General features: G+C 57.2%; 2 protein-coding genes across 7 annotated transcripts in view; one reads left to right on the top strand and one right to left on the bottom strand.

The window, feature by feature from the left end:
• Positions 1–359: 359 nt before the first annotated feature.
• Tspan4 (tetraspanin 4) lies at positions 360–19,508 on the top strand. 4 transcript variants are annotated; one of them, XM_076847816.1, is made up of 9 exons: positions 360–465; positions 3,084–3,148; positions 5,624–5,703; positions 16,424–16,615; positions 17,201–17,275; positions 17,846–17,947; positions 18,049–18,180; positions 18,252–18,335; positions 19,025–19,508. In XM_076847816.1, the coding sequence occupies exons 3-9, from the start codon at positions 5,641–5,643 to the stop codon at positions 19,091–19,093; spliced, it is 717 nt and encodes a 238-aa protein (XP_076703931.1). In that variant the 5' UTR covers positions 360–465; positions 3,084–3,148; positions 5,624–5,640; the 3' UTR covers positions 19,094–19,508. The 4 variants fall into 4 exon arrangements, with proteins under 4 accessions (XP_076703931.1, XP_076703929.1, XP_076963878.1 ...); XM_076847814.1 differs by lacking the exons at positions 360–465; positions 3,084–3,148 and having other exon boundaries at positions 5,254–5,703; XM_077107763.1 differs by lacking the exons at positions 360–465; positions 3,084–3,148; positions 5,624–5,703 and adding an exon at positions 9,472–9,521.
• A 1,512-nt stretch (positions 19,509–21,020) lies between these two features.
• The window catches only part of Chid1 (chitinase domain containing 1), a 34,314-nt gene continuing 31,126 nt past the window's right edge, over positions 21,021–24,208 (bottom strand). For all 3 annotated transcript variants that reach the window (XM_076847811.1, XM_076847813.1, XM_076847812.1), the window contains 3 exons: positions 21,624–21,704; positions 21,405–21,447; positions 21,021–21,199 (listed from right to left, as the gene is read on the bottom strand). In XM_076847811.1, the coding sequence (XP_076703926.1) occupies positions 21,101–21,199; positions 21,405–21,447; positions 21,624–21,704 (223 nt within the window). In that variant the 3' untranslated portion in view covers positions 21,021–21,100. The remainder of the gene's footprint in view (positions 21,200–21,404; positions 21,448–21,623; positions 21,705–24,208) is intronic.

Raw genomic sequence — 24,208 nt, 5'->3', positions numbered from 1 at the left:
GAGGGACCGGGTAGAGGGGGCAGGGAGGTTTGATGGAGGAGCTGCGCTTTGGATCTGGGGGTGAGGATTTGGAGGCAGGTTTTTTGCCGTGGAGTTGGGAGAGAAGCTCTGTGGAGTCCCAGGCATCTGCCAGCTGCCCTCGGGGGCAAATGTTGGACTCTGGCCTTCGTTGTAGGGGAGGGCTATGGAGGGTCTCCTGGGTCGGGAGTGGAACACAGCCGCTGACCTTAGGTTTTATACCAACCCCCTTATTCTGGACAACCTCCGCAGCTGATTTTGCCATCCCCCACAGGGCCACGTGCAGAGCCACGAGCTCTGGCTACTTACTTCCCTTTCCTGCCCCCTCTTTCCAGGCTGAGTGGACAGAACATCCTGCCCTGGCCATAAGGACAGCACAGCGGCCCTGAGTCACAGCGGCCTGGGGTCTGGCCCCTGCTCAGCTGCAGAAGCTGCTATTTACTGGAGGTGAGGGAGGCAGGGAATAGGGTCCAGGATGTCAGTAGGGGGACCCTGGGGATGGGTGTGGACCAAAGGCTTCCTGGAGGAGGGATGGCCTGTCCCACCCCTGCTCTTGCCTGGAAAAGTTGTTTACTCTGGGAGAGACTTGGGAGAGAGGCCTGAGCCAACTTGACATTCCCTGAATTCCAAGTGCATGTATGCTTGGGGCCGTGGTTGGGGGATGCTGCTTTTTGGGGCAGTGGCATCCTCCTCTCTCCTACCCTCTACCTCCTCCCTCCAGCTCTGACTTTCTAGGAGAGGACCTGGACCAGAGAACCCCGAGGCCGCCCCCTTTCAGCCCATATGCCTGTCCCTGGGCACTTGCCCCTCCCTGACTCTGTGTCTCAGGCCTGTCCTTAGCTCTGAATTAGGCTAGACCTGAGGACCTTGGGGAGTTCAGAAGTCAGCCCTGCTCCGTGCCTCCAGCCTGGTTGATGTGTCCCTCCGTGTGCATTTGGGGGCAAAAGTAGGCTGGGACCCGGACCAGCTCAGGCACACACAGAGGCACAGGTTATAGTGCCTGCCAGCCGGCCAGCTCAAAAAAATCCCTCTCCCCTGGTGAGCAGTAGGTGGGACCCAGGCTTCCAGAAGGGTGCACAGTGGTGCCAGGAGCAGGAGGTGGTTATGCTTCTGTGTGGGGTCCAGGCACCAGGATGTGTGGTTTGCATCCTGCTTGGCATGGTTCCTGCCAGAGGAGGGGTCACTTCTGAGCAGGGAACAAGGGAAAACTGTGATTGGAGTTCTGGCTGCTGAGCCCTTCCCCACCCTGGGCATTGCCCTGGAAACAGGTCAGCTACAGGTGGGAGGGTGGTCTAGGCCAGGGAGCAGAGCACTGGGCTGGAATTGAGCTGGCTGTGCCTCTGGCCCTGGATCACAGTCTCAGTTTCCCCATCTGTAAAGCTCTGATGGGACCAGAAGCTGTCATCCAAGAATGGCAATGGTGACTCTCTCCTGGGGACCCCAGCCTCACCCTCCACATCTGTGCCTTCTGGCTCAGCCCATCTGGGACAGATGGGTGTTGTGGGTGTGCTCTGTGGGGAGTATGCTGCACGGGTCACAAGCCTGATTACTTGGATACCTTGCTGGCATTGCACACACCCTGCCCATCTGGTTGCTAGCTGTGTGCTGAAGGTTCCAGTGTCTGCTATCCAAGTGCCTCCTCACAGTTATGGGGGTCCTGGCAAGTGGGGGTGTGCAGTAGTGGTGGTGACTAGTTGGCTTAACCCAGTGACCCTTTGGACACATACCTGGCTGGGAGCATTTGGGAACATCACTGTCATCCATCCCAGGTGCCCAAGAAGGATATGCTAGAGACTGTTCTGTAGGAGTGCATGGCATGGGGGCACCTGGCCTGGGTTGGCTTAGCTTTGTTCATACATGGGCACCCCAAAGGTTTAATTGTGTCTCCTCTAGCCCCATTCCCATGTGACCTCCAATAGAGAGACACCTCAGGGTGAAGGGGAGGAAGCAGGGGAAGGTGCTGAGCTCAGGTGTTCCAGGAGGAGAGACTGGGCCCTTTTGATGACCACTGAGATACTTCCCACCCCATCCCTGTTCTCTGTCCCTCCCTGAAGTGGGTGGGGAAGTATGAGTGGTGTGTCCAGTCTCCAGGAGCTCAGATTAGGCTGGGAGGGAGATGGTCCTACTTGGGCTGTGTGCAGCTTCTGGTCCCTGCTTGACTGTGTGGGGTGTCACCCTGCCTGGCCAGGTGTCTGCAGTGCCTCTGCCTGGGGCAGCACTGGGGCCCAGCAAGGCCATGGCTGCAGCTGCTGAGGAGGCCACACCACAGCCTGTTTATGTTGGCCCAGCCCTCCCCGCCTCCTGCTTTGCTGCCTCCCCGGGCCAGCTGGGCTGTGTGTGGAGAGCGGGCTCTGAGCCCCCGAGCCCGGCCTGTACTACTCTCCCACTGAGCGTCTCAGAGAGGGTTGCTCTGCTGGCAAGGCCTGCCCTGGGTGCTGTGGGCACCCTCTCTTTGGAGTTTGGGGAGGTCCTCTTTGAGTAGGATGTGTTCTGGACAGGTAGGTACCGTGGTCTTCTGTGGCTCACCCCCCAGAGTTTCCCACTCATACCTCCTCCCGCGTAGCCAAGGGCATTCTGTCTGGGGACCCTGATGGCAGATGGATGAGCTTCATGGGACATAGCTGGCTGAGCAGGCCCCTTCCTGAGTGCGGGTATCAGTCTGCGGAGAGCTGAAGAGGGGTGGGGAATGGGTACACCTGGTGGGCAGTAGAAGATGCAGGCAGCTCTCTGGGCACTGGCCGTGGGGTGGACCCCACTGCATGTCCCCACATGCATGTCCTGGCCGTGTGCCTCTGCATGTCTCTGAGCATGTGTCACCTGCCCGTGCGTTATTTGTGGGCCAGTCTGTGATCCTGCTTGAGCGTCTGGGAGGCTGGGGTGGGCGAACTTGAAGAACAGTCCCTGTTGGAAAGCTGCCCTGGTTTGGGCCACTGGTCAGAAGCCTGGCCCTGGAGTCTGGCTGTGCACCCCCTCTCTGCCACACTGGAACACCTCCCTTGTGGCCTTGGGCACCTGCAGGGGAAGCCACTTTTGGTGTGACCTGCATTCTGCCCTCTCTCCTGCAGAGCTCCCTCCCTGGCTGTGCTGACCGTTTACCAGTCCACTGGTCTCTTTCCCGTGGTGAGCCAAGGTAGGTCATGGCTGGGCAGTGCATGGTGGGCAGCGTGGGGCCTGCCTCTTGGTCTTCCACACCAGGCCAAGGCCTGGCCTGCTGGCTCTCAGGCTCTGGGTACCCTGCTCTGGGAGTCAGGCTGTGGGGAGACTGCCCTGGGCTCCCCACAGCTGGCAGTTCCTGTTCTTGGTCTTCAAGGAGGGGAAGCTGACTACGTGGGCACTGCTGGGGATCTGGTCGTCCTGTGGTTGAGTCTGTGTGTCCCCAGGCTGCAGGGCCACCTAAGAGGGAGCCTAGCAGTTGACTCCAGAGCTGGGGGGAGTGTCTGTGTGTGTAATGTAATGTGGGTGGTGATTTTGGTTCTAGAGGTCAGCATCTCTGGTCAGCCCTAAGCCTTCCTTGGAACCCTGTGGCTTCTGCCCTTCTTGTGTCCACAAGTGCATTCACTTCCCCCAAGCCCTGTGTGTCCACCCTCGGGTGTGCAAGGCTGGCTGTTGGGCAGGGGGTAAGGGGATCACCAGGGGTCTTGTGGGGTCATTGTTTGCTACCTGCTCCCTGGGCAGAGCTGTGGGCAATGGTCTCTGCAGGGCCTTGAGGGAGGACTCTGCTTCCTGCTTCTCAGCTGGGCTCCTGGTATGTGGGCCCAGAACACCAGAGAATCCTTAGGGGATGAGGGAGGTAGTGGGAAGCCCCAGGCTGGCCATGTGGTAGGCGGAGACCTCCTGGTGGGCTCTTCTGCTTTCTGCCTCCCAGCCAAGGCTGGGGCTGCAGATCCTCACAGAACCCTCAGGGGGCAGCAGAAGGCTGGTGCAGTGAACCCTCCAGCCTCCAGAGGGGTGGACCTCACTGGGTACCCAGGGTTCCCAGAGGCCACTTCCCACTTTTAAACTTTTTGGATAGTTGTAGATGGACAGCATGCCTTTATTTTATTTGTGTATTTTTTTATGTGGTGCTGAGGATTGAACCCAGTGCCTCCCATGTACAAGGCAAGTGCTTTGCCACTGAGCTACAGCCCAAACCCCATCTCTTTCTTTTTAAAGGCTTTTAGATCTGGTCAGCCCTGCCAATGGGCACCCCTCCTTTCCCTCTGTTGGCCCTTCCTCACTCCTTCTCCTAGCCTCCACTCTGCCAGGGACTGTCTGGGAGCTTGAGCAAGACCTCCCTCTTTGGACTGAAGTTTCCGGGATTGTCCATGGAGTGGGCACCACTATTATGACCATCATGATGACAGGGAAAGCCTTGGCTGCAGCCTTAAACCCAGGGTGCAGAGCACACTTGTGGCTGCTGTGGTCCCCCTGCCTCTGCCCAAGGCGGCTGGAGCTGCAGAGACAGCGGGTGGTGCAGGGGCCCACATCTGTCCTCCATCTTTGTGGGCATGTGATGGGCTATTGGAACTTGTGTGTGCTCACCAGTGCATGGTCATCCATGCCTATTCCCCTGTTTGCTGGTGCCTGGGAGGGGTGGGGTCTCTGGCTACAGGCTGAAATTCAAGACATCTTGTTCAGAAATTACAGAGAATTTCAGATGGTATCAGTGGATTCTCAAGACCAACATTCACTGTTTGGTTGCTTGTGAAGCAGGCCCTGCTCCCAAGTCTAGGGGATAGCACTGGGGAAGGAACCCAGCCTGAGCACCCTGGGTCTGTGGAGAATTGCTGGTTTCTTTGGGGTCACTCCTGTGCTCCTCTGTCCTGGTCCCTCCTTTTAAGTGAGTAAACCTCTCAGGCAATCCCTCCGGGGCATCCAGGGCTCCCCAAGGTACCTAAAGCTGGAGCCACGTTGCCACCAACAGCAACGGGGTCACCCCTAAATTTGCACAGAGCTTTGCACATCCTTTGCACGGGTCGAGGTTGCTCTGCCACCGTCTGGTGGCGGGCCAGTGTGGGGTGAGGTGGGCCAGGGGCGTGGGCTGGGGGATGAGCTGCGGGGCTTAGTATCTGCCTCCTCAAAGGTTCCTCTGGCCTCGGTGGGCCTCTTCCTTACCCCGCAAGGGTGGGGGCGCGCCCCGGGCCAGGCGATTGGCCGGCAGGGCGGGGCGGTGCGGCGCCGGATTGGCGGCGGCGCGGGGCGCGGCGGCGGGCAGGTGTCGGGCAGCAGCGCGGAGCTGCCACCGCGGGGGCCGGGCCAGGGCGAGATGGGGCGGCCCCGGGCCGCGAGCGCCAGGCGCTGACTGCGGCCAGAGCCGGTGCTCCTGGCGGCCGTAGCCCCGGCCACCCCGGCGCAATGCGCCGCTCGAGCACGGACGAGTCCACGTACCGGCGCAGCCCGTCGCCGCAGGGCAAGGAGCCGGGCTTCACGCGCGGCGGCCCCTTCCGGCGCTGCAGCAGCCTGTATGGGCGCGCGGGCACCGGGGACACCGAGGACGCGGGCGGCAGCCCCTTCTTCGGCCTGCACGCGAACCCCGGCCCCAAGGCGGCTCAGGCCCGCTACACGTCGCCCAAGGGCAACAAGTACGTGGTCTTCTACCTGGACCTGTCCTTCATCTTCCTCCTAGAGCTGAAGCGCTGCAGCATGGCGCGCGGCTGCCTCCAGGGTGTCAAGTACCTCATGTTCGCCTTCAACCTGCTCTTCTGGGTGAGTGCGCGGGCAGCCTCGCTGCTGCTCGCGGAGGGCTGGGGGCCAGGACCTGGGGAGGGCCCGGGGCTGCTGTCTGGCTGACCAGCCGCGGGGTGTCGCCGGACCTCTGCTTTCCTGGGCTGCCCGCCTGCCCCTCCTGCTGAGACAGGATGTGTTGCGCACGTGCACACCGGATGGGGCTGGGCCATCCCGACCCTGAGCCTCTGCTGGGGTGGGGGTTCCAGTCCTGGTCAGGGCCAGCACTGCGCGGGCACCTACCCTCTGCCACTGGGCCTCCACAGCCTGCGTCCTTGCCTCGCCCCCTTCTACTGGAGCGCCAACCCTGGGACTCCTTCCCCAGGACTGCCCTGAGGAAACTTTGCCAAGCCTAGGTGGACCCCAGTCACCCAGAGGGCCCCAGAAATAGTGTGCATGGCCTGAGTGAGCGGCAGGACCTTAAGGTGAAAGACCCACCGATTCCCTGTCCAGGAAAGACGCACGAGGCACTGGCTGCAAACGCATGAGGTTTATTCAGACACAGACGCCTGTGGGTGCTCAGCGAAACCTCAGCCGGAGCTTTGGTGAGCTGGCACACCGGGCTTTGGGGTACAGGTCTTTTATAGGGTCAAGGGGCAGGTTTCGCGCGCGCGGTAAGCAACAGGTTTCTTATTGGCTATTTTGAACCCAGCATATAGGTTACCTAAAGGGTAAAGTTATTTTTCATTTTATGTTCCTGAAACAATACCACATGACAGTTACATATGAGCATTCTGATTTTTCTGTTCCTGCTTATTAGCCCCTGTTTATTCAGGCATGCCCTGGAATCTGTTTTTCTGCTCTTTCCCAACCATCCTGTTTTTCCCTTTTCAATCGGTCACACTTAACTGATTATCTGAAAAACACATTGTCTGCAGGTTTGTGACGTGCCCTAATAATTTTGTAACTAAGCCTAAGGTTGCTGGGCTGGGGTCTTTCATTCCCCCCTTTGTCTGGAAACTTGGGAACCAATCATGGTTCCCTCAGTTGGGGGCCTATTTGGGCTGGCTCTACATCTTGGTAAACAGTAATCCTCAGGGGACAGTCTTTAACTTTCCAGACTAACTTAAAATTGACCTCCTAGATCCAACCTGACTCGATTTACCTATCTATACTACCTATCTACTTTTGGCTTTGTTCCCCCCCTAATTTTAGAAACTTTATTGCTGTGTGGAGAAGGGGCGATGACTCGTTCTTGCTGCTTCAGAGCTGAAAAGGGGTGTCGAACATGAGGGGGCTTGAAGACGTTGGGGAGCGACGTGGGGGACGTGAGTTTCCTTTTAGAAGTCAGTTCCATTTGAGGTCTGGTTGGGGAAAAACAGGTTGTCATCTGGGGATGGGTGCTTCTATGAGAGAAACAAAAACCATGAGTACTGAATAAGTGTTGCAGCAGCTGGAACATGTCACTGTACATAAGTTTTTTACCAGGCTTTAACATCCCCAGTTATTAGGACTGTAAACATAACATTTAACTTTTAGGGTTACAGATGTCCTTTTTTTAAGACACAGTTTAATAATTTAATGTCATCTGATCTTGTAAAATCTTTAATTCTGTTATTAGGGCTGGATAACCATACTAGCAAAAACTAAGCCCACCTGTATAGGTTAGAAATAAAGGCCTTAACCTTAAGCTAAAATTACTCTGGCAGTTCCCTTTTGATGGTTATCAGGCATTTCTACATAAGAATCTCTTTTGAAGCCTCCAGTTTATTTATTTATGGAAGTTACATTTAACTATTATTTTATTTAAAATGTCCAGGAATAACTGTGTTTTGGCTTTGACTGTCTTTGCTAAGTGTTTAAGATGAAGCAAGTCAAACTGACCTTTGTTTTTATCTATTGTTAACAGTCAGCTGAGTTTTCTTGGGAGTCCTCGGGAACTTACAGCAGCTTTTCAGATCTGCTAGTGCCATTTGTGCTAGGATGGGTCCAGGCCTTGCTTGACCATGTGGCTTCCCTCGGAAGCATCAGGGATGTCTCCCTTTTTTGATGACCCTCCTCTTCACAGCAAATGCACTGATTGGCTTTCTGTCCTCCACTGGTCTCATTAATCTCCCTGTTCAGGAGGTTATGTGGCCTAGAGTTGCAGAGCCCTTTGGAAAAGTCCCCTATCCCCTGACTCAGACTGACTCAGAGGGCAAAAGCCAAATTTTTAATTTTAAAACTTGATCTTAAACATCTAGCAAATAAGTCAACAGTCTTATATTAAGAGCACTGGGCTTTAATGTCTATCTCTTTATCCTGTAGGTGATAACTTTTTATCTTACATTAACCCAGGTTGTGAGTTCTTAAATCAGTACCTCTGCAAAACATTAACAGGCAGTCTTTCAGCCATTTTGAAAACTACAAGATAAAATTATCAAAGAGTAAAAACATATTTAGTTCATATAATAGATACCTTGAATTTTGGCAGAGTTATACATTATAATTTCCTGTTTGAGATCTTAGTAATCTTAACAAAAAACTAACTTTTGGACATAACTTTAAATGTACTGAAATCTAGCCTACTTTTTTTATAGTCACTTTTACATATAGTGGGATGGGACATAGAGCTTTATCTCAAGTAAGGCGGGGCTCTTTATAAATCTTAAGTACTGCAGTTCTGAGACTGATCTTTATTTTTTAGACATCATTTTACAAAAGTTTACATAAATTGTTGTGAACCTGAGCAAACATAACATAATATCACATCTAAAACATGAATTAAAGAAAGGCTGAAAGCTTTTAACCTTTTGTAGAAAAGTGGCAAAGTACTTTTTGTGTTTTGCAATAAAACCTTTACACAGATTAGGCTCTCATTAACTTAAAAATATATTTAAATTGTATCTCAGTGTAAAAAGTAACATAGAACTTTACATATCTTATTGATAACAAGTCCAGTTATAGAACACAAATGATATAAATAAATCTCTAACATTTTTTTTTTTAAGCCTAAAATTACCATACAACTTTAGGACACCAGTTTGATATAATGTTCTTTTGAAGCTTTTACCTTACAGACTTGTATACCTGGAAGATATAAACATATTAATGGCACCACAATTACATTGATGTTTTTATATTAACCAAGTTTAGCTTTTTAAAGAGATAACATAGCACAATTTTTTTTAAAACAACAGCACTTGTTTAACCAGCTGTTTAATTTTTTTAAGATTACTTGTTTAAAAACTTACACTTATAAGCAACTTATTCTCATTCCATCTAAGACTAACATGGGACCTTAAAACCAGTAGATATCCCTTAACACTTAGGTGGAATGAGAAAGTACAAAGGCAAGAAGACAGACACAAATATCAGACTGGACACAGAGAACGCTGCGCGGCTGGAGCACAAACCGAACGGATTAGGGAGAGGAGGGATACCGTCACCTCCGTCACCCACGAGTACAGTGTACTCTACAGAACATTGGAGGCCCCCCCAGATGGGCCTCCCTGAGTCCCTGGGACGTCTCCCAGGGTGGCAGGGGAGAAGTCTGAGTTCGTCAACTCCTTCTCAAGCTGCCCAGATACAGAGCAATTACGCGTAATCGTACAGACGCTGCGCATGAACAGATAACAATCAGACATAGACAGAGACACACAATGACACGAACTGGCCAGCTTACCTCCCAGTGGTTATCGGGTGTTCCTCGGGCAGGGATCCGGACGGGGTTACAGGAGTTCTCCTGCCTGGCTCGCCAAATGAAAGACCCACCGATTCCCTGTCCAGGAAAGACGCACGAGGCACTGGCTGCAAACGCATGAGGTTTATTCAGACACAGACGCCTGTGGGTGCTCAGCGAAACCTCAGCCGGAGCTTTGGTGAGCTGGCACACCGGGCTTTGGGGTACAGGTCTTTTATAGGGTCAAGGGGCAGGTTTCGCGCGCGCGGTAAGCAACAGGTTTCTTATTGGCTATTTTGAACCCAGCATATAGGTTACCTAAAGGGTAAAGTTATTTTTCATTTTATGTTCCTGAAACAATACCACATGACAGTTACATATGAGCATTCTGATTTTTCTGTTCCTGCTTATTAGCCCCTGTTTATTCAGGCATGCCCTGGAATCTGTTTTTCTGCTCTTTCCCAACCATCCTGTTTTTCCCTTTTCAATCGGTCACACTTAACTGATTATCTGAAAAACACATTGTCTGCAGGTTTGTGACGTGCCCTAATAATTTTGTAACTAAGCCTAAGGTTGCTGGGCTGGGGTCTTTCAAAGGGACTCCTGGGCGAGCTGGGGAGGCGCTGGCTCCCGGCCTCCCTAACTTGTAGAGGTGCAACGGGATTGCTGACAAGCAAGAGAGGCAGCAGGGGTTGGGACTTGCCTGCTGGTGGAGCAGAGGGTGACCCCCTCCAGCCTAGAACACCAGGGAGGACGGCCCGGCAGGTTCCCCACCTGGCTGCTCTGGAGCAAGCTTGGCTGGACCCTGCAGAGGAGCTGGGGGCGGGGGACTCCCATTACCTGAGCTGGGCCTGGGGCTTCGCTGGCTGGGCTGGGAAGGATCGGTGGAGAAATGACACCCAAGGGCATTCCAGGCTCTGTCCTTAGTTCCTGTGCGGACTCTCCTTTTACCACTGAGTCAGGAGTGAGGAGATGCAGCTGAGCTCAGACTTCGGAGGTGCTACCATCTGCATGTGGTTCAGTTCTGGCACATGCTGTAACCTGGGTCCACCTTCTTGCCTGGCCCTGGCTTGGGGCAGGGGCTGGGGGTCACAGAGAAGGGCAGCCATCCTGGGCTGCCTGTGGGGAGTAACTCCAGAAGGGGTCACCTCAAGGGTTTGTCCTCTGCAAGAGGGTTCTGGGAGGGACAAGACCCAGGCCTCAGGCTGAGCAGTGCCCTGCAGGCCAGGAAGTGGGCAGCAGGGTGGGTGTGTGGGGAAATGTCTTCCTGGTAAGATTGGGCAGCTTCGGTGGGCACCAATGTGGTCAGTGCAGGGTCAGCAGGTCCCCAGCAGTGGGAAGGGGAGTGGGTGGTGGTGTGAAGAGACAGGCAGCCGAGTGGCAGGACCTGGGCAGGAGATGGGGACCTGACCTGGACACCTGTCTGCAGGGAAGAGATGAAGGGGGCCTCAAAGAGGGTCTCAGAGAGCAGTCTGGGCTCCCCCTGTGGGACCTTGCACCCCGTGAGCACCCTGCAGCTGCAGAGCAGGCACATTCTGCTGTTCCCTAAGTGATGTCCTCCACCTGGGAAAGAAGAAATCAGCAGTCCCTGGGGACCTCCTGGGCCGGAAAATCTGATTCCCTTTTATATACTCCCCAGCCTCAGACCTAAGTCCCTTGCAGCCAGTCTCCCACACCTGCCTGCCACCCTCTCCCCAAATGGTGCCCAGTAGGTCTGAGGCCTGGGACCAGAGCCGGGGCTGGGTCCTGGGTTGGAGGCCACCACAGGGGAGTACGCAGGGCTGTGAACAGACAGGACTGTGCAGGAGACACTGTGCTGGGCTTAGGGGAGCTTCCTGCCGTGGTCCTGGCAGGTGTGATGTCCACCCTGTCTTTTCCCTGAACCCCTTCTGGATGGTGACAGGCTGTGGGTGGGAGGGGTGGGGCTGGTTCATTCCTGACCTGGGACCCTGTGCCCCCTGTTGCCCTCTAGGAGGGACTTTGCCCCCACTCCATTTCCCACTCACACTGGGAGATCAGCTGACAGGACTTCCCCTTCTGCGTGGCTTCCTTGACCTCCCAGCTGGAGCTAACCCTGCAACCAGAGTTCAGAGGGCACCCACCCCGTGACCCCTGCTGGGACACCCCTGGCAGCTGCCTCCTCCAGCCGACTGGCTCTGTGTGTAGCATGGCTCTGCCCAGCCTTCCTTTGAGATGTGCACAGTGGAGTGGCAGGTTAGACTCGGGGTCCCTTACCCGGGGTGTCCCCCGGCAGGCCATCCTGTGGGAGAATGAGAGTGCAGGGCCCATGAACGAGGTGGGGTGGGCTGTGGTGCCAGTGGTGGTGAAGGGGTGGGGACGGGGTGGCCCCGGGGACCCCTGTGTTCAGGCCTGAGGCTGTGTCATCAGCTGGGTCTCTGCCAACAAAGCTCTTCCAGGTCCCCAGGGGTGGGGCAGCAGCACAGCAAGCTCTTCCCCCCTCCCCACCCCTGCCCTAACTTGGGGCGCTGCCCACGGGCAGTTGCTCCAGCCCAGTGGCCAGTCTGAGTGGGGCCGAGCCTGCCAGCAGGATGGGGATGCTTCCCTAGCTGTAGGTGGCCGGGGGCTGGCCTGGACCTCAGCCACGCAGCTTTCTCCCAGGCAGTGGCCTCCCTCCTTATGCCCTTCCCAGCCTTTCTCAGCAGAAGCCCCCAGCTGCTCCCTGCATGCTGTGGTCAGGGACTATCTAGGTGGCCAGAGTAGGGGTCAGAGCCCGACCTGCCGGCCTGTCTCCACTACCCAGACACCAGGACCTCAGCAAGTCCTGCCTTGCTGGGTGCATCAGTTTCTTCCTCGGCACCCCTGGGGGCTGTGCCTCAGGTAGGATCAGGGCTCCAGAACAGAGATGTGGGAGGACCCTCATCTGCCCATTGCCTGTGCTGACCCCAGGTGGGCAGAGGCCCCAGGTTGGAGGAGGTGCAGGGTATGTGCTCTGCCTGCCATCTCTGCTGGGAGGGGGCCTGGGCCTCTCTGGCTCTGTCTTGCCTGGGCCACTCCCTGTGGTAGCCTTGGAATCTAAAGGAAGGTCCTGCCAGTCACCAGGCAGAGGCCTTGCCTAGCCCTTGGTTTTCTTTCACGCCTGGTGAACTGAGATGATGTTTGACAGTGGCTCTGTTGCTGGCCCTGGAGGAGGGTGTCCTGAGTCTGATGGAGGAGGGGACAGCAAAGGGCAGAGCCAGGACTCTGAGGGAGCCCTCCATTTACTGCCTGTATCAGCCAGTAGCAGGGATGACAGGAAAGCCCACCCCAGGGGGAAACCGCAGTCCTGCCTGCCCTGCAGAGTAGGAGGCTCCCTGATGGGCTGCTGTGGCAGGGTGGGGGTCGCCTGCCCAGCTGTGGGTTCTAGGCTGGTGCTCTGCTGGGTGGGCAGGTCTTGGGAGTGGACAAATTACATCCAAGTTTAAGTAAGAAAACTCACTCTACCTGGTGGCCAACCTCCCAGCCAAACCAGTCATGTTTCTGCCAACCTGGCAGGAGAGGGGCTTCTGCAGGGACCTAGCCTTCACCCTGTTCCAAGGACATGGCCAGCTGCTTGTCCATCTGCTACACTGTGCTTTGTGGCCGGAGGGGTGGTGGGTGGAGGGCTGGCTGGCACCAGCCCCAGTGGACCTGGAGAGGGCACATTTGATGGATGCCAGGCACTACCAGCCTCCATGAAGCCAGGGGCTGCCATGGGTATCAGTAGTCAGCAGAGCTTGGGGGCCAGGTAAGCTGCACAGATAGCACCCAGAAGTCGGTTGTGTGCAGCATCTCTGCGTACCCCTATTGCCCAACCCATCCCTGTTTGACTTCCAGTCTTCAGATCTCTCTGAAACTGCTTATGTCAAGATCACCAATGAAGTCTGTCACTAGATCCAGTGATCTCTTCTCAAAGCTGGGCTGGGGACATGGTGGCAGGAAGCCCCTCTCCTTTCTGTCTCCTCAGCTGCCGTCCCCCAGGATGCCTGGCCCCTCCCCCAGGCTGTCTAGAGGTCCTGCCTCCCGCCCACAGTGAGAGGCAGTCTGTCTCTGGGGGCTGGAGAAGTAGTGCTGCAGCGGGAGGTCCCAGCCGCCCACGTCTGACCCCGGAGACGACCACTCCAGCCTCCCAGCCCTTGAACTCTGTCTTTTGCGTCTGTCTCTGAGGCTAATGAGCCCATTTCTCCTGTACTACGAGGCTGTAATTTTTTTTAAAGCAAAAATTTTAAATTTTTTATTAGTTGTTGATGAACATTTATTATTTATTTATATGTGATGCTGAGAACTGAACCCAAGGCCTCACACATGCTAATTAAGTGCTCTACCACTGAGCCACAACCCCAGCCCAAGGCTGTAGTTTTCCTGTCAAAATGTTTTCAAAGCTGCATGTGCAGAAACACTTCAAAAGTGACAGGTTCAGTGACTTTCCTTGCCTGTGCAGGATTCCGTCTGTGTGCCCATGCCTGCTGTTTGTGGGAGGGGTGGGCCCCAGGGGACAGTGGGCTTCAGGGTGTAGTATCATGTGACCATGTGTGTGTACTGCCGTGTGGTGTGAAGAGTGTGTGGTGGTGTGGGCTGGTGTCGCCTGTCAGTGTGGGCAGTGGCCAAGTAGGTGGGCAAGGTGTCTGCGGAGTGCTCAGTTCCCATCTGAGGGTGGGGCTGAGGTGTAGGGTCCCTACCTGCCCAGACTGTCCTGGGGACTGGCCCACCTCCTGGAATGGGCACTCCTCCTTGGGGCCAGCCCTTCTCCACGGTGGTGTTCAACCCATGACCTGTGTGTCCCATGCCAGGGCCGCCCCAGCAGCATGCTTTCCTGCTGACACACGTTGTCTGCCGCCCTTGAAAGGCAGAGGTGGATGGTGCAGGCAGTGGGGCTTTGAATGACATTTCCCTGTTGTGCTGGTACCTCCCCTCTGCTCAGGGATTGCCCATCACTGGCCTGGGTGCTCAGCCCCAAGGTGCGGCCCTCCCGGTGTGACTGGCCACAGCCAAGGCTGCGCTGAGCCAGGCATCAGGCCTGGGGTCAGCCCTGTGGGTGGGCCTGACCCTAGGGCCTCTTACTTCCCTATGGTGTCCAGGCTCCTCCACGCAGACCCAGCGGGCCTTGGGGAGCCCTGCCCTCCAACCTCCCTGGCCCTGCTAGGGCAGTGCTGGACAAGGCCGTGTGTGTCTCCCCCTGGTGTTCCTGCACAGCAGCTCAGGTGCCCGTCTTCCTCGTTACCCAACTGGGTCCTGGAAGGCCCACCAGGCCTGGGGCACACCAGGGACCCTGTCATGGCTCGTGGAAGCTTTGTGTTTGGGGCATGATGCAGGGGACATGGTCAGGAGGAGTACGAGGTGAGCAGGTGCCTGGCCAAGCCTCCCCCACCCCCAGAAAACAGCAGTACCCACTTGCGCAGCATCCAGCCGCCACCCCTTGCCTTGCTTGTTCAGCACCACGGATGGCACCCCACTCCCAGCTGTTGGTACCTGGGGGTGGAGGGCTTTCCTCCATCCCATGGCAGAACTTGGTCCCACAGCAAGGGGACATTTGTGCCACCTGAGGCACATGCACCCTTCTCCATTCGCCAGGGTCTCCTCTGTGGCAGCCCCTGGCCAGGTTTGCTCAGGAGCCATCTGAGGGTGTGTGGCAAGGCCTTCTGCCAGGTCCAGAACACAGGGACCCCTGCTTTTCCTACGCTTGCCCTGGCCTGGCCTGGGAGAGTCCCACGAGCTCAGTGACCGGGGTCAGCAGCTCCCAGGTCAGGCTGAGTTCACAGCATCTAGATGTTCTGTTGCTGAATGCCAAGTGCAAATGTTGGTTTTTAGCAGGAAGTACAGGGCAGAGAAAATGGCTGCACTCACCCCGGAAAGATCGGACAGGCAAGATCATGGGTGCTCAGCAGGGGACTGTCCCGTCTCCCAGGGTTTGACCCAGAGGGGCCTGAGACACCAGTGAGGGGCCTGGGCAGGAGCTTCAGGTCCCGACTTTGTTGCAGGCTCCTGCCAGCTGGGCTTGACACAGGAAGTGCACCATGTGTCTTGGCCAGCTAGTACTGAGGGAGCAGTGGCTGCCAGCCCTGCCCTTGACCCTGCCCCCTGGGCTGAAGTCTGAATCAGGAGGGTCCAGTGTGCAAGTGGGGATGGGTGGCATCTCCCTGCACCCAGGCCTCTTGGGGCAGGGTTCTGTCTCCTGCAGGGCCCAGGCTCCGTTTCTTTGGCCATCAGGGCTCAGGAGCCTTTTGTGGGGTGGTGAGGTCCCTGTGGCCCTGGGTGGATGCTGCGTCTCCATGGAGCTGTGCACATCTGGGTTCGAGCCTGCCCTGGGGCGTATGCGGGTCTCCAGTAGCTCCATCCTAGGAGTGGCTGTGGTAGTCCCCTGCTGGGTCTGGTCTTTTCCCCAGAGCCTTGTAGCTGTTGGTGCCTCCCTACCCACACACCACCTTGCACACATTCTCTGCTTTTATCCCAAACCACCAGAACCCAAGACCTCAGAGTGGGGACAAGGGCTGAGCCGTGGTTCCCAGCTCCCAACCCTGTTGGTCACCATTGCAGGCCACCACCATGCTTGCTCTTACTTTACTGATTCTCGTGATGATGGGCAATGAGGAGATTCAGAGTCCCTCTCCTGAATCCAGGGAGGGGATGAGGTCCAGGTGGTTGTGCAGAGGCGAGACCCTCCTACTTCCAGTCTCAGGGGTCAGCAGCTCTTGAATCCAGGGAGGGGATGAGGTCCAGGTGGCAGTGATGAGCCATGACTTCATCATGAGCAGATGCACCAGGAGTCAGGTTTTCCCTTCTTGGGGTAGCAGGGCGCAGACAGACACCTGAGATCCAGGGAAGGTGGCGACATAGGGCCTGGTGTCTGGAATCCTTAGGACCACCCACTGAAAAGCCTGACCACTTCATGTGGTCCAGAGGAGTGGACCTGCCTGTCCTGGCCTCCCTGTGGTGGGCACTGGGCTTTGGTGTGGGTGGGCCTGGAGGACAGCAGAAGGGACAAGCCGGGTGCTTCTTGCAGGCAGCAGGAGTGGGGGTGCTGGGAGTATCTGACCCTGGAGGCCAGTGGGGCTGGTGAGGGTTGGGGTAGGAGCTCCCCTGGGGGTGGCCTCATCCTGTCTCTCTTCCTCGGTACTGTGACCCCAGCTGGGAGGCTGTGGCGTCCTGGGTGTTGGTATCTGGCTGGCTGCTACACAGGGGAACTTCGCCACCCTGTCCTCCTCTTTTCCGTCGCTGTCAGCTGCCAACCTGCTCATCGTCACAGGCACCTTCGTCATGGCCATCGGCTTTGTGGGCTGCATGGGGGCCCTCAAGGAGAACAAGTGCCTGCTGCTCACCGTGAGTGTGCCTGGTCCCGGGGCTGTGAGGTCTCGGCCAGCTCCACCTCTGTCCTGGCCTGAGGGGCTGTGGGGTGCTCTCAGAATGTGGTGGAGTGCAGTGGCCTGACAACAGGACTTGGGCACGCCCTGCTACACGTGCAGCTCTCTTGGGCCTGGATCTGCCTTCAGGACCCTCCAGAGACCCTCACCTTGGCCTTACAATGTTCCCGGAGGGATGCTTCCTGGCCTGGGAAAGTGAGCTCCAGGAGGAGGCTGGGTCCTCCAGCAGGGCTAGGGGGAGTCCTGAGTCTCGGGGTTTCCTGGGTAGGGCCTGCTCAGGTCTCTCCGTGCCCCACCCCGGGGAGGGGGCAGGAACACTCATGGGCCCCATGAAGTCCCAGATGAGTAAGTGGGTTTGGACCTATTTCAGTGGGGACATCCCAGAGGCAGCGGAGGGCCAGAGCCTAGCGAACCGAGCTTCTCCCACTTGAAGTGTCCAGAGTGGCTGAGGGTGGAGGTGGAGGGCGCTGATCCGGGGCTCTGAGGCAAGGTGGGTGGCCCTGCCGGCAGGTTGGGGCTGAGGCCCTGCTCCCACCCTCTGCAGTTCTTCCTGCTGCTGCTGCTGGTGTTCCTGCTGGAGGCCACCATCGCTGTGCTCTTCTTTGCCTACACTGACAAGGTATGGCTGCTGCAGTCCAGGCAGCAGCACGGGCTGGTGGGGACCTCCTGAGGCACAGTGGCCCTCTGGGGGGGCCATGGTCATTCAGGTGGCAGAGCAGCACTGCCCACTTGTGGCCAGGCTGCTGGACAACCTCTGGCGAGTGCATGCTTAGAGTGTTGGGTCACATGGTGTCGTTGCCACTGTCCCCAGCTGTGGGTGGTTTTCTTCCCACTTGCTGCTGCTATTTGTTGTGGTACTGGGGAATGACCCCACAGGTGCTTTACCACTAAGCTGCACCCCCAGCCCTTTCTACTTTGAGATAGCAGACAAACTTGTTCGTACTAAGTGGTCGTATATGCCTCCACTCACCCTGTGCTCTATCCCAGGCCCTTCAAGGCCCTGCCAGCCTGGGGATGAGGCACGGGGGCCCTACCAGAAGGACATAAGGCTGGGAGCTGTATCCTTGGGCACGATGGGGTGGGCTCCAGGAAGTGAGAGCAGGACAAGGGCAGGGCAGGGTCTGGCTGAGGGAGGCAGTGGAGCTGGAAGGCACCCACTAGAGTGCTGTTGACCCCACTGCACTCCCAGATTGACAGGTACGCCCAGCAAGACCTAAAGAAGGGCCTGCATCTGTATGGCACACAGGGCAACGTGGGCCTCACCAACGCCTGGAGCATCATTCAGACTGATGTGAGGCATGGCTGGGGGAGTGTGGGGGGGGGCAAGGGCTGGAGTGGTGCCCCCTGCCTGCCCTTGCCTCTCTGGCCAGTCCCAATACACTGCTTTCCCAGTTCCGCTGCTGTGGTGTCTCCAACTACACGGACTGGTTTGAGGTCTACAATGCCACCCGTGTGCCTGACTCCTGCTGCCTGGAGTTCAGTGACAGCTGTGGGCTGCATGCACCTGGCACCTGGTGGAAGGCGGTGAGTGCAGTCCACCCTCTGGGGCCTGGGGATGGGACAGGCAAGGCCTGGCTGACTCCACTCTCCCACAGCCCTGCTATGAGACGGTGAAGGCCTGGCTCCAGGAGAATCTGCTGGCTGTGGGCATCTTTGGGCTGTGCACGGCACTGGTGCAGGTGCGCAGGGCAGGGCCTGGGGGGGCTTTTGAGCCCAGGGAAAAGCAGCAATGGCCTTGCCCTGGGAGGGCTTGGGATTGGGGTGGCCCAAGTTTCAGGTGCAGACTCTAGGTGTCATGGGCAGATGTGGGTTCACAGAGCATGGTCAGGGGTGACAATGGGGGAGGTGACCTTTGGTGTTTTAGATCGGGTGCTGCCAGCACTGGTCTAGCAGGGGAGGCAGCGTGGTTCCTCAGCCCCAGGCTGGCAGTCGTAGGACTGCCCAGTACAAGATGCATCCTGATGCCTGTGACCCCAGCTCCCAGTCCAGGTGGGAGCCCTGAGCATCAGCACCAGAGTGCTCCAGGATGAGGTCAGACCTGTCACCAGGGCAGCCCACCCAGCCTGGGTGACACACTCAGAAGTAGACACAGCTAGGCTGAGGCACAGTGAGCAAGCTGCAGGGGCCTTGGGCCAAGCAGGGAGGTCATGTGACCCAAGCTGCAGAACACAGTCCTTGAGTACTGATGGGGGCCACGTGGCTGAAACTCTACAAGAAATGTGTCTCTGGGGCCTCACAGCTGGTAAGCAGGTGCTGTGCAGGAGGCTCAGAGGCACTGCTGCAGCAGGTCAGGGAGGGCCGGTTGCACCTGGCAGCAGAGGTCTGTGGCTCCCTTCAGCAGCCCTGCCTATCTCCTTCCTGTCCCTAGATTTTGGGCCTGACCTTCGCCATGACCATGTACTGCCAAGTGGTAAAGGCGGACACCTACTGCGCTTAGACCACGGGCCACCCTGCTTCTCTGCCAAAGGACACCACCCACCAGGGACAGGGCTGTATCCAAACCTGCCCCACACATCGCAGGACTTGGTGCTCTGCTGGGCTCAGGGGAGAGGCTGGTGCCCTGAACCCCCAGGACCCCATTCCTGGAATGCTTCAGCATGGGCAGCTATGGGGTCTCCTGCCTACATGGGAGGGGCTTTGACACTTTTTTATATCTTCCAGAGCAGTGTTCACATGGGATGGGGGGTGCCGGGCCATGGTCCCCTTCGCCCAAGGACAATGGGGGAGTAGGTCTGACCCCTTGGAGACCCTGCACAGGTCCTGGTGCTCCAGACAGGCTGGGCCCCCATCATCCATTTCTGAGGGGCTGCAGCTCCAGGTGCATCCTAATAAAGTGCGTGAGCAGCCCGTGTCTCCCTGGACGCCTACAGGATGGGCAGCCACAAGCCCACACCAGGGAAGCTCAGCATTAGCTCAGGAGGCATGGGGCGGGGCCGGGGCGGGGCCGGTGCATCCCCACCTGCCCAGTCTGTTCTGTTTTGTCCAGAACTCTGACTTCTAGTATTAAGCTTATGAGTTTTGCAAATGAAGTGGGTTGATGGAAAGACAGCTATTGTCAAAGGGCATGGAGTTAGAAAAATGGTCAAAATGTTTCAAACCGCCTCCAGGCCAAATATCCCTCTAATGGGGTGAGAAGGAACCCCTGGCTGCAGGGAGGATGGCCTGGAGTTCAAGGTGGGGCTGAGCCCCTCCAAGGAGCTTCAATTGCTGCAGAACATCCAGCCCCTAAACTACTCCCATAATTCCCTAGCCCCTCAGCACTGCCTTCTGGGATCCCATCCTCCCTCCCTCACCTGCATGCCCCCAATCCTCTGTCACCCACCTTCTGGCCATGATCTGGGAGGAAAGAACACCACCCAGGCCACTCGCAGTGCTGACACCAACCCCCTTCACCCCATGTCCCAGCTCAATGTGACTGCTTGTATCCCACTCCTCCCTCCAGTGGGGGCTACAGGATCTCAGGGATCTGGACACAGCGAGCCACCAAAGCCACCTGTTCACACACCTGGGGAGGAAGTGAGAGCTGTCTTCAGCGCAAACCAGGGTGTGGTACCCTCCCTTTTCCCAAGGCCTTAGCCATGCCCTGGGGTCCAACATAGGACCCCTCTCTGCCCATTGTGCTCGCCCCCAAACCAAGGACACCCCTACCAGACAGTTCTTGGTCACTTGGCTCCAGATCCATCAATCTCCATACCCTGGCTAATACTGGCTCCCACTGACTCGCCTCCCTCTCCTCTGCCAGTCCCCGTCAATTCTGAGACAGCATCTACTTTACTTATTCTGGCTCTGGGCTCCGTTCCCAGCACAGGAAAAAAGAAACCAGAACCAGGTGTGGCTCACTGTCACCACCCACCCCCATTTTCAGTGGCCCCAGGGACCCACCCTGTTTCCACACCACCCTGGTACTCCACCTGCTCACGGGAACAGGGGTCTCCCTGTGCTCATCTCAGTGGCTCCCACGTGCACACAGGGTGATGGAGCCCACCCAGACTCAGCAGAAGGTCTCGCTGCCCTCCACTGTGACAAGTGCAGAGCTGGGCCAGGGCTTCAGGGGGGTGCCCCACATCCAGTCACACCAGGCTCAGTCGGGGGGGGGGGGATGCTGCAGGTAGCAGGCGCCTGACCAGGTGACCAGTGGAGGTGCAGGCTCTCACTGCTGCCCTGTGGGAGCCATCCCCACAGAGGCCTCGAGTGCTGTTGTGGGGCAAGTGTGGGACATCCACATCTAGCCCGAAGCCTGGGAAGTGCTGGAGAGATCCAAGCCCTGAGCCCACAGCAGGCTATGGCGAGGGCCCAGTTGGGAGGGGACAAATTCTTGTCCCAGAGTTCCTGACAGGATAGGGATCACAGCAGACACTCACAGCAAGCAGCAGAGGCCTGTATTTCACTCAACCAGTTGCTCATGACTAAGAGAGTCCACGCTGCCTTGGAACTGCTGCCCAGTCTATAGCAGGTCGTAGAAGTAGTCCAGGCCCTGGCCCAGCTCCCAGATGGAGACCCCAACACCCAGCTCTCTGGCCAGCTCCAGCCGCACCTGCAGGGACTGTGGGTACAGACAGGTGTGGGTCTCACCTAGCTCTGTACCCACACACTAGGGCAGCAGGGGAGAGTGGCCTGGGCGCCTGGGCTCCAGGGCGGGCTGGCACTGCAGGCAAGGACCCTCATGTGGGAAGAGCTACACTGCTGCATCCTCCGTATCTGACTAAAGCTTCTGTCCCACCTCCCTGGGCAGCACACCTGGCACATACCTTTAAAGTTGGGTAGAAGACGACGTGCCTTCCGCCACGGTTCCTGCAAGACAAGAGGAACTGCCACCTCCCTGGCTCCAGCCAAGGCTGTGGGGCTGTATTCCCCACACCCGGAAGGTCAGGGACAGACACCTGGAAGTGGTCACTTGCAGTCTGGCACTGGTCCCCACTGTTCTCCCACTCTACCCTCCCCAGGCTGGCAGTACATGCCCCACTCACTTCTTGTACTCGAAAAAGTGCTCTGCAGCCTGGCTGTCCCACACCATGCGGGGCCTGTGGTCCTTCAGCGTCTGGATGTACCTGGAGGAACAGGGTGTGGGTGCAGGAGCCAGCCAGGCTCACAGCTCCCAGGTCAGAGTGCTCTGTGGGAGGCCAACCTTGGGCCAGACCCACAGGATTGCTGCAGATGAGTCATACCTTTCAAGAAACACCACTGGCTCCAGAGCCACCTCAGAGAAGTCACCCCTGAGCCTTCCAACACCCTGTTCAAGAGAGGGACAACCAGCCAGACGGGCCTCAGGCAGCCCCTCACTCAGCTGCAGCCCAGGGCTGAGGGGCTGTGGGCAGTGGTTTCAGGCCTTCCAAAGGTGGCCTCCCTCTGCTGCCTGCCCACACTGTGGACAATGCTGCCCATATCCAGAGAAAGCAGGCCCTCAGAGCATCAGAAGCCAGTGGTTTGAAGACCAATGTCTCTACCCACACTGTGAAGGCTGCTCCCGAGGTGTGGGGCCAGGATGAGGGCTTCTAGAAGCTGGTGGAGGATCTGAGTCACAGTCTAGCCCATACTGCACCCTCAAAACAGGGCAGGTAGCCCACAAGGCTGTGGGCCACCAGCACCAGGAACAGATGGCTCTGGAAGCTTCTCGTCTCTGAAGTTGGTAGTCTGTGCAGGAGGAGGACCCTCTCTGGCCCAGATGGCAAGATCAGTGCTTGCTGTGTGAGGACACTGCACAGGGCACCTACCTGGGCTGCAGCCGAGGGAGGAGCCCATGCCTTGGGCTATGGGGAGCAGACATCTGCAGGATCTGGGGTTGGCCAGCACAGGGGCTGCCTTGTGACCCTGAGGCTCCGACGGGGAGGCTTGCTAGCCTCCAGGGACTCTTCCAGACCACAGGAGCTGTCATCTTGTGCAGCAGTGCTCTGATGCCAGAGCCTGGCAGGGTGTGGCTTAGACGCCTCCCAGGCCCCAGCAAGACATGGGACAAACACTGGGAAGGGTGGGTACAGAGTATGGGTGGGACCAGACCACTGACGTACCACAGCCTCCCAGACCCAAACTGAACCTCCTCCAAGTGCCTGTAGCCAGAGCTCCCCCTTCCTCCAGAAGGTCATCCTGCCTGGTGGCACAAGCACCACGGCTGTGGACACTCACTGTTGTTTATCTGAGGACTGAGCCCAGAGTGTTTCACCACTGGGTTATACCTGCAGCTCTTGAACTTGTGGTCCTCCTGCCCCAGCCTCCTGAGTAGCCAGGACGACTGGTGCATGTGCCACTGCACCTGTGGGCACTTTTTACTCAGTCTGTGCAACACCGGGCCTTTCTGCTTCTCACTGACCTTTCTGGAATCCCCTCTAGTTCAGGCCCCGACAATGTCTAGCAGCCACTGGGGGGATGGGGTGCCAGGGGAGTTGAGGGGTTTGAGGGTCTGCTCCCATGAGCTGTAGCAGGCGCAACCTGGGCCCAGCACACAGCTCTGCCTGCCTCATTTCTGCCCCCACCCCCTTAATTACAATACCACGAAAGCACTGATACAGCTGACTGCCTTTGATCTATGTCTCCTAGATGGCTCAGAGGGAGGAATCTGGGATGTGTGAGGTCACTGAAGGACAGGTGGCTCTCATGCCTGTGCAGAGCTGTGGCCACATACTGCTCCTCTTGGGGGCCTCTGTGGCCACCCTCGCAAGATCTGCTACCCCCTGGAGGAGGTGAGTGGGCAGCCAGGACCCCTGGGAGCACTAGGTTCCTCCTATCAGGAGGTCACAGTAGAAAAACACTCCAAGAGGGCTGCAGGAAGATGCCTGGAGCAGGGGCCATCCAGACTTGTGGTTCCTGAGCCAGGGCACCCCTGCCCCAACACTGCATCAGCAAGGTCTGGGCTTGGGGTCTTGTTCACATGAGACCCCTGAAGAGCATGGTCAGCATGGAAGATGAGCCCCACCTGATGGGCCAGGCTCCTAAGAGGAACATAAAGGGTCACACATGCCTTTGGGAGGCAACAGGTGCTGGCCTGGCCACAGCGAGGGGGGTGGGGGAAGCCAGGCATGCTGGGTGAAAGGCCTGCCTGGAAGGAAGGAGCGGATGGATGGAGGATGCAAAAAAAGAGGAAAAAGATGCCCAGAGGACAGGGGTGAGAAACTCTGATGGGCATCACTGGAAGCCCACAAGAAGGGAAGAGTAAAGGGACATAGATATCTAAGAAGCAAGCTGGGTACAGTGGGACCCAGTACTCAGAGGCTGAGGTAGGAGGGCTGCTGGAGCCCAGGAGTCAGAGGCCAGCCTGAGCAACACAGCATGGCCCAACTCAGACACAAAAGAAGTGAGGGTTGAGCATTTCCCTAAACTACAACCAAAGGCCTCAGTCACATGTTGTGTCCACTCGTGGACAATGTCCGAAACAGGCAAGCCCACAGGATACAGGTTAGACAGTGGCAGGCTGGGGTGAGGAAGCCTTCAGGAACTGGATGGTGGTAGGGGTTGCACAGCCCTGGGATGTACTGAGCACCCCAAAACTGCACACTTCCAAAAGGGGAAGTTATGCACTTGGATTACACTCTCCCTAAGTTACAGACCTTGCATTCAAAGG

The sequence above is a fragment of the Callospermophilus lateralis genome, chromosome 2 (assembly GCF_048772815.1).
Source record: "Callospermophilus lateralis isolate mCalLat2 chromosome 2, mCalLat2.hap1, whole genome shotgun sequence".
Lineage (NCBI taxonomy): Eukaryota > Metazoa > Chordata > Mammalia > Rodentia > Sciuridae > Callospermophilus > Callospermophilus lateralis.
The sequence above is the reverse complement of the archived record's forward strand: the minus strand, read 5'-3'. Positions and strand labels throughout refer to the sequence as shown.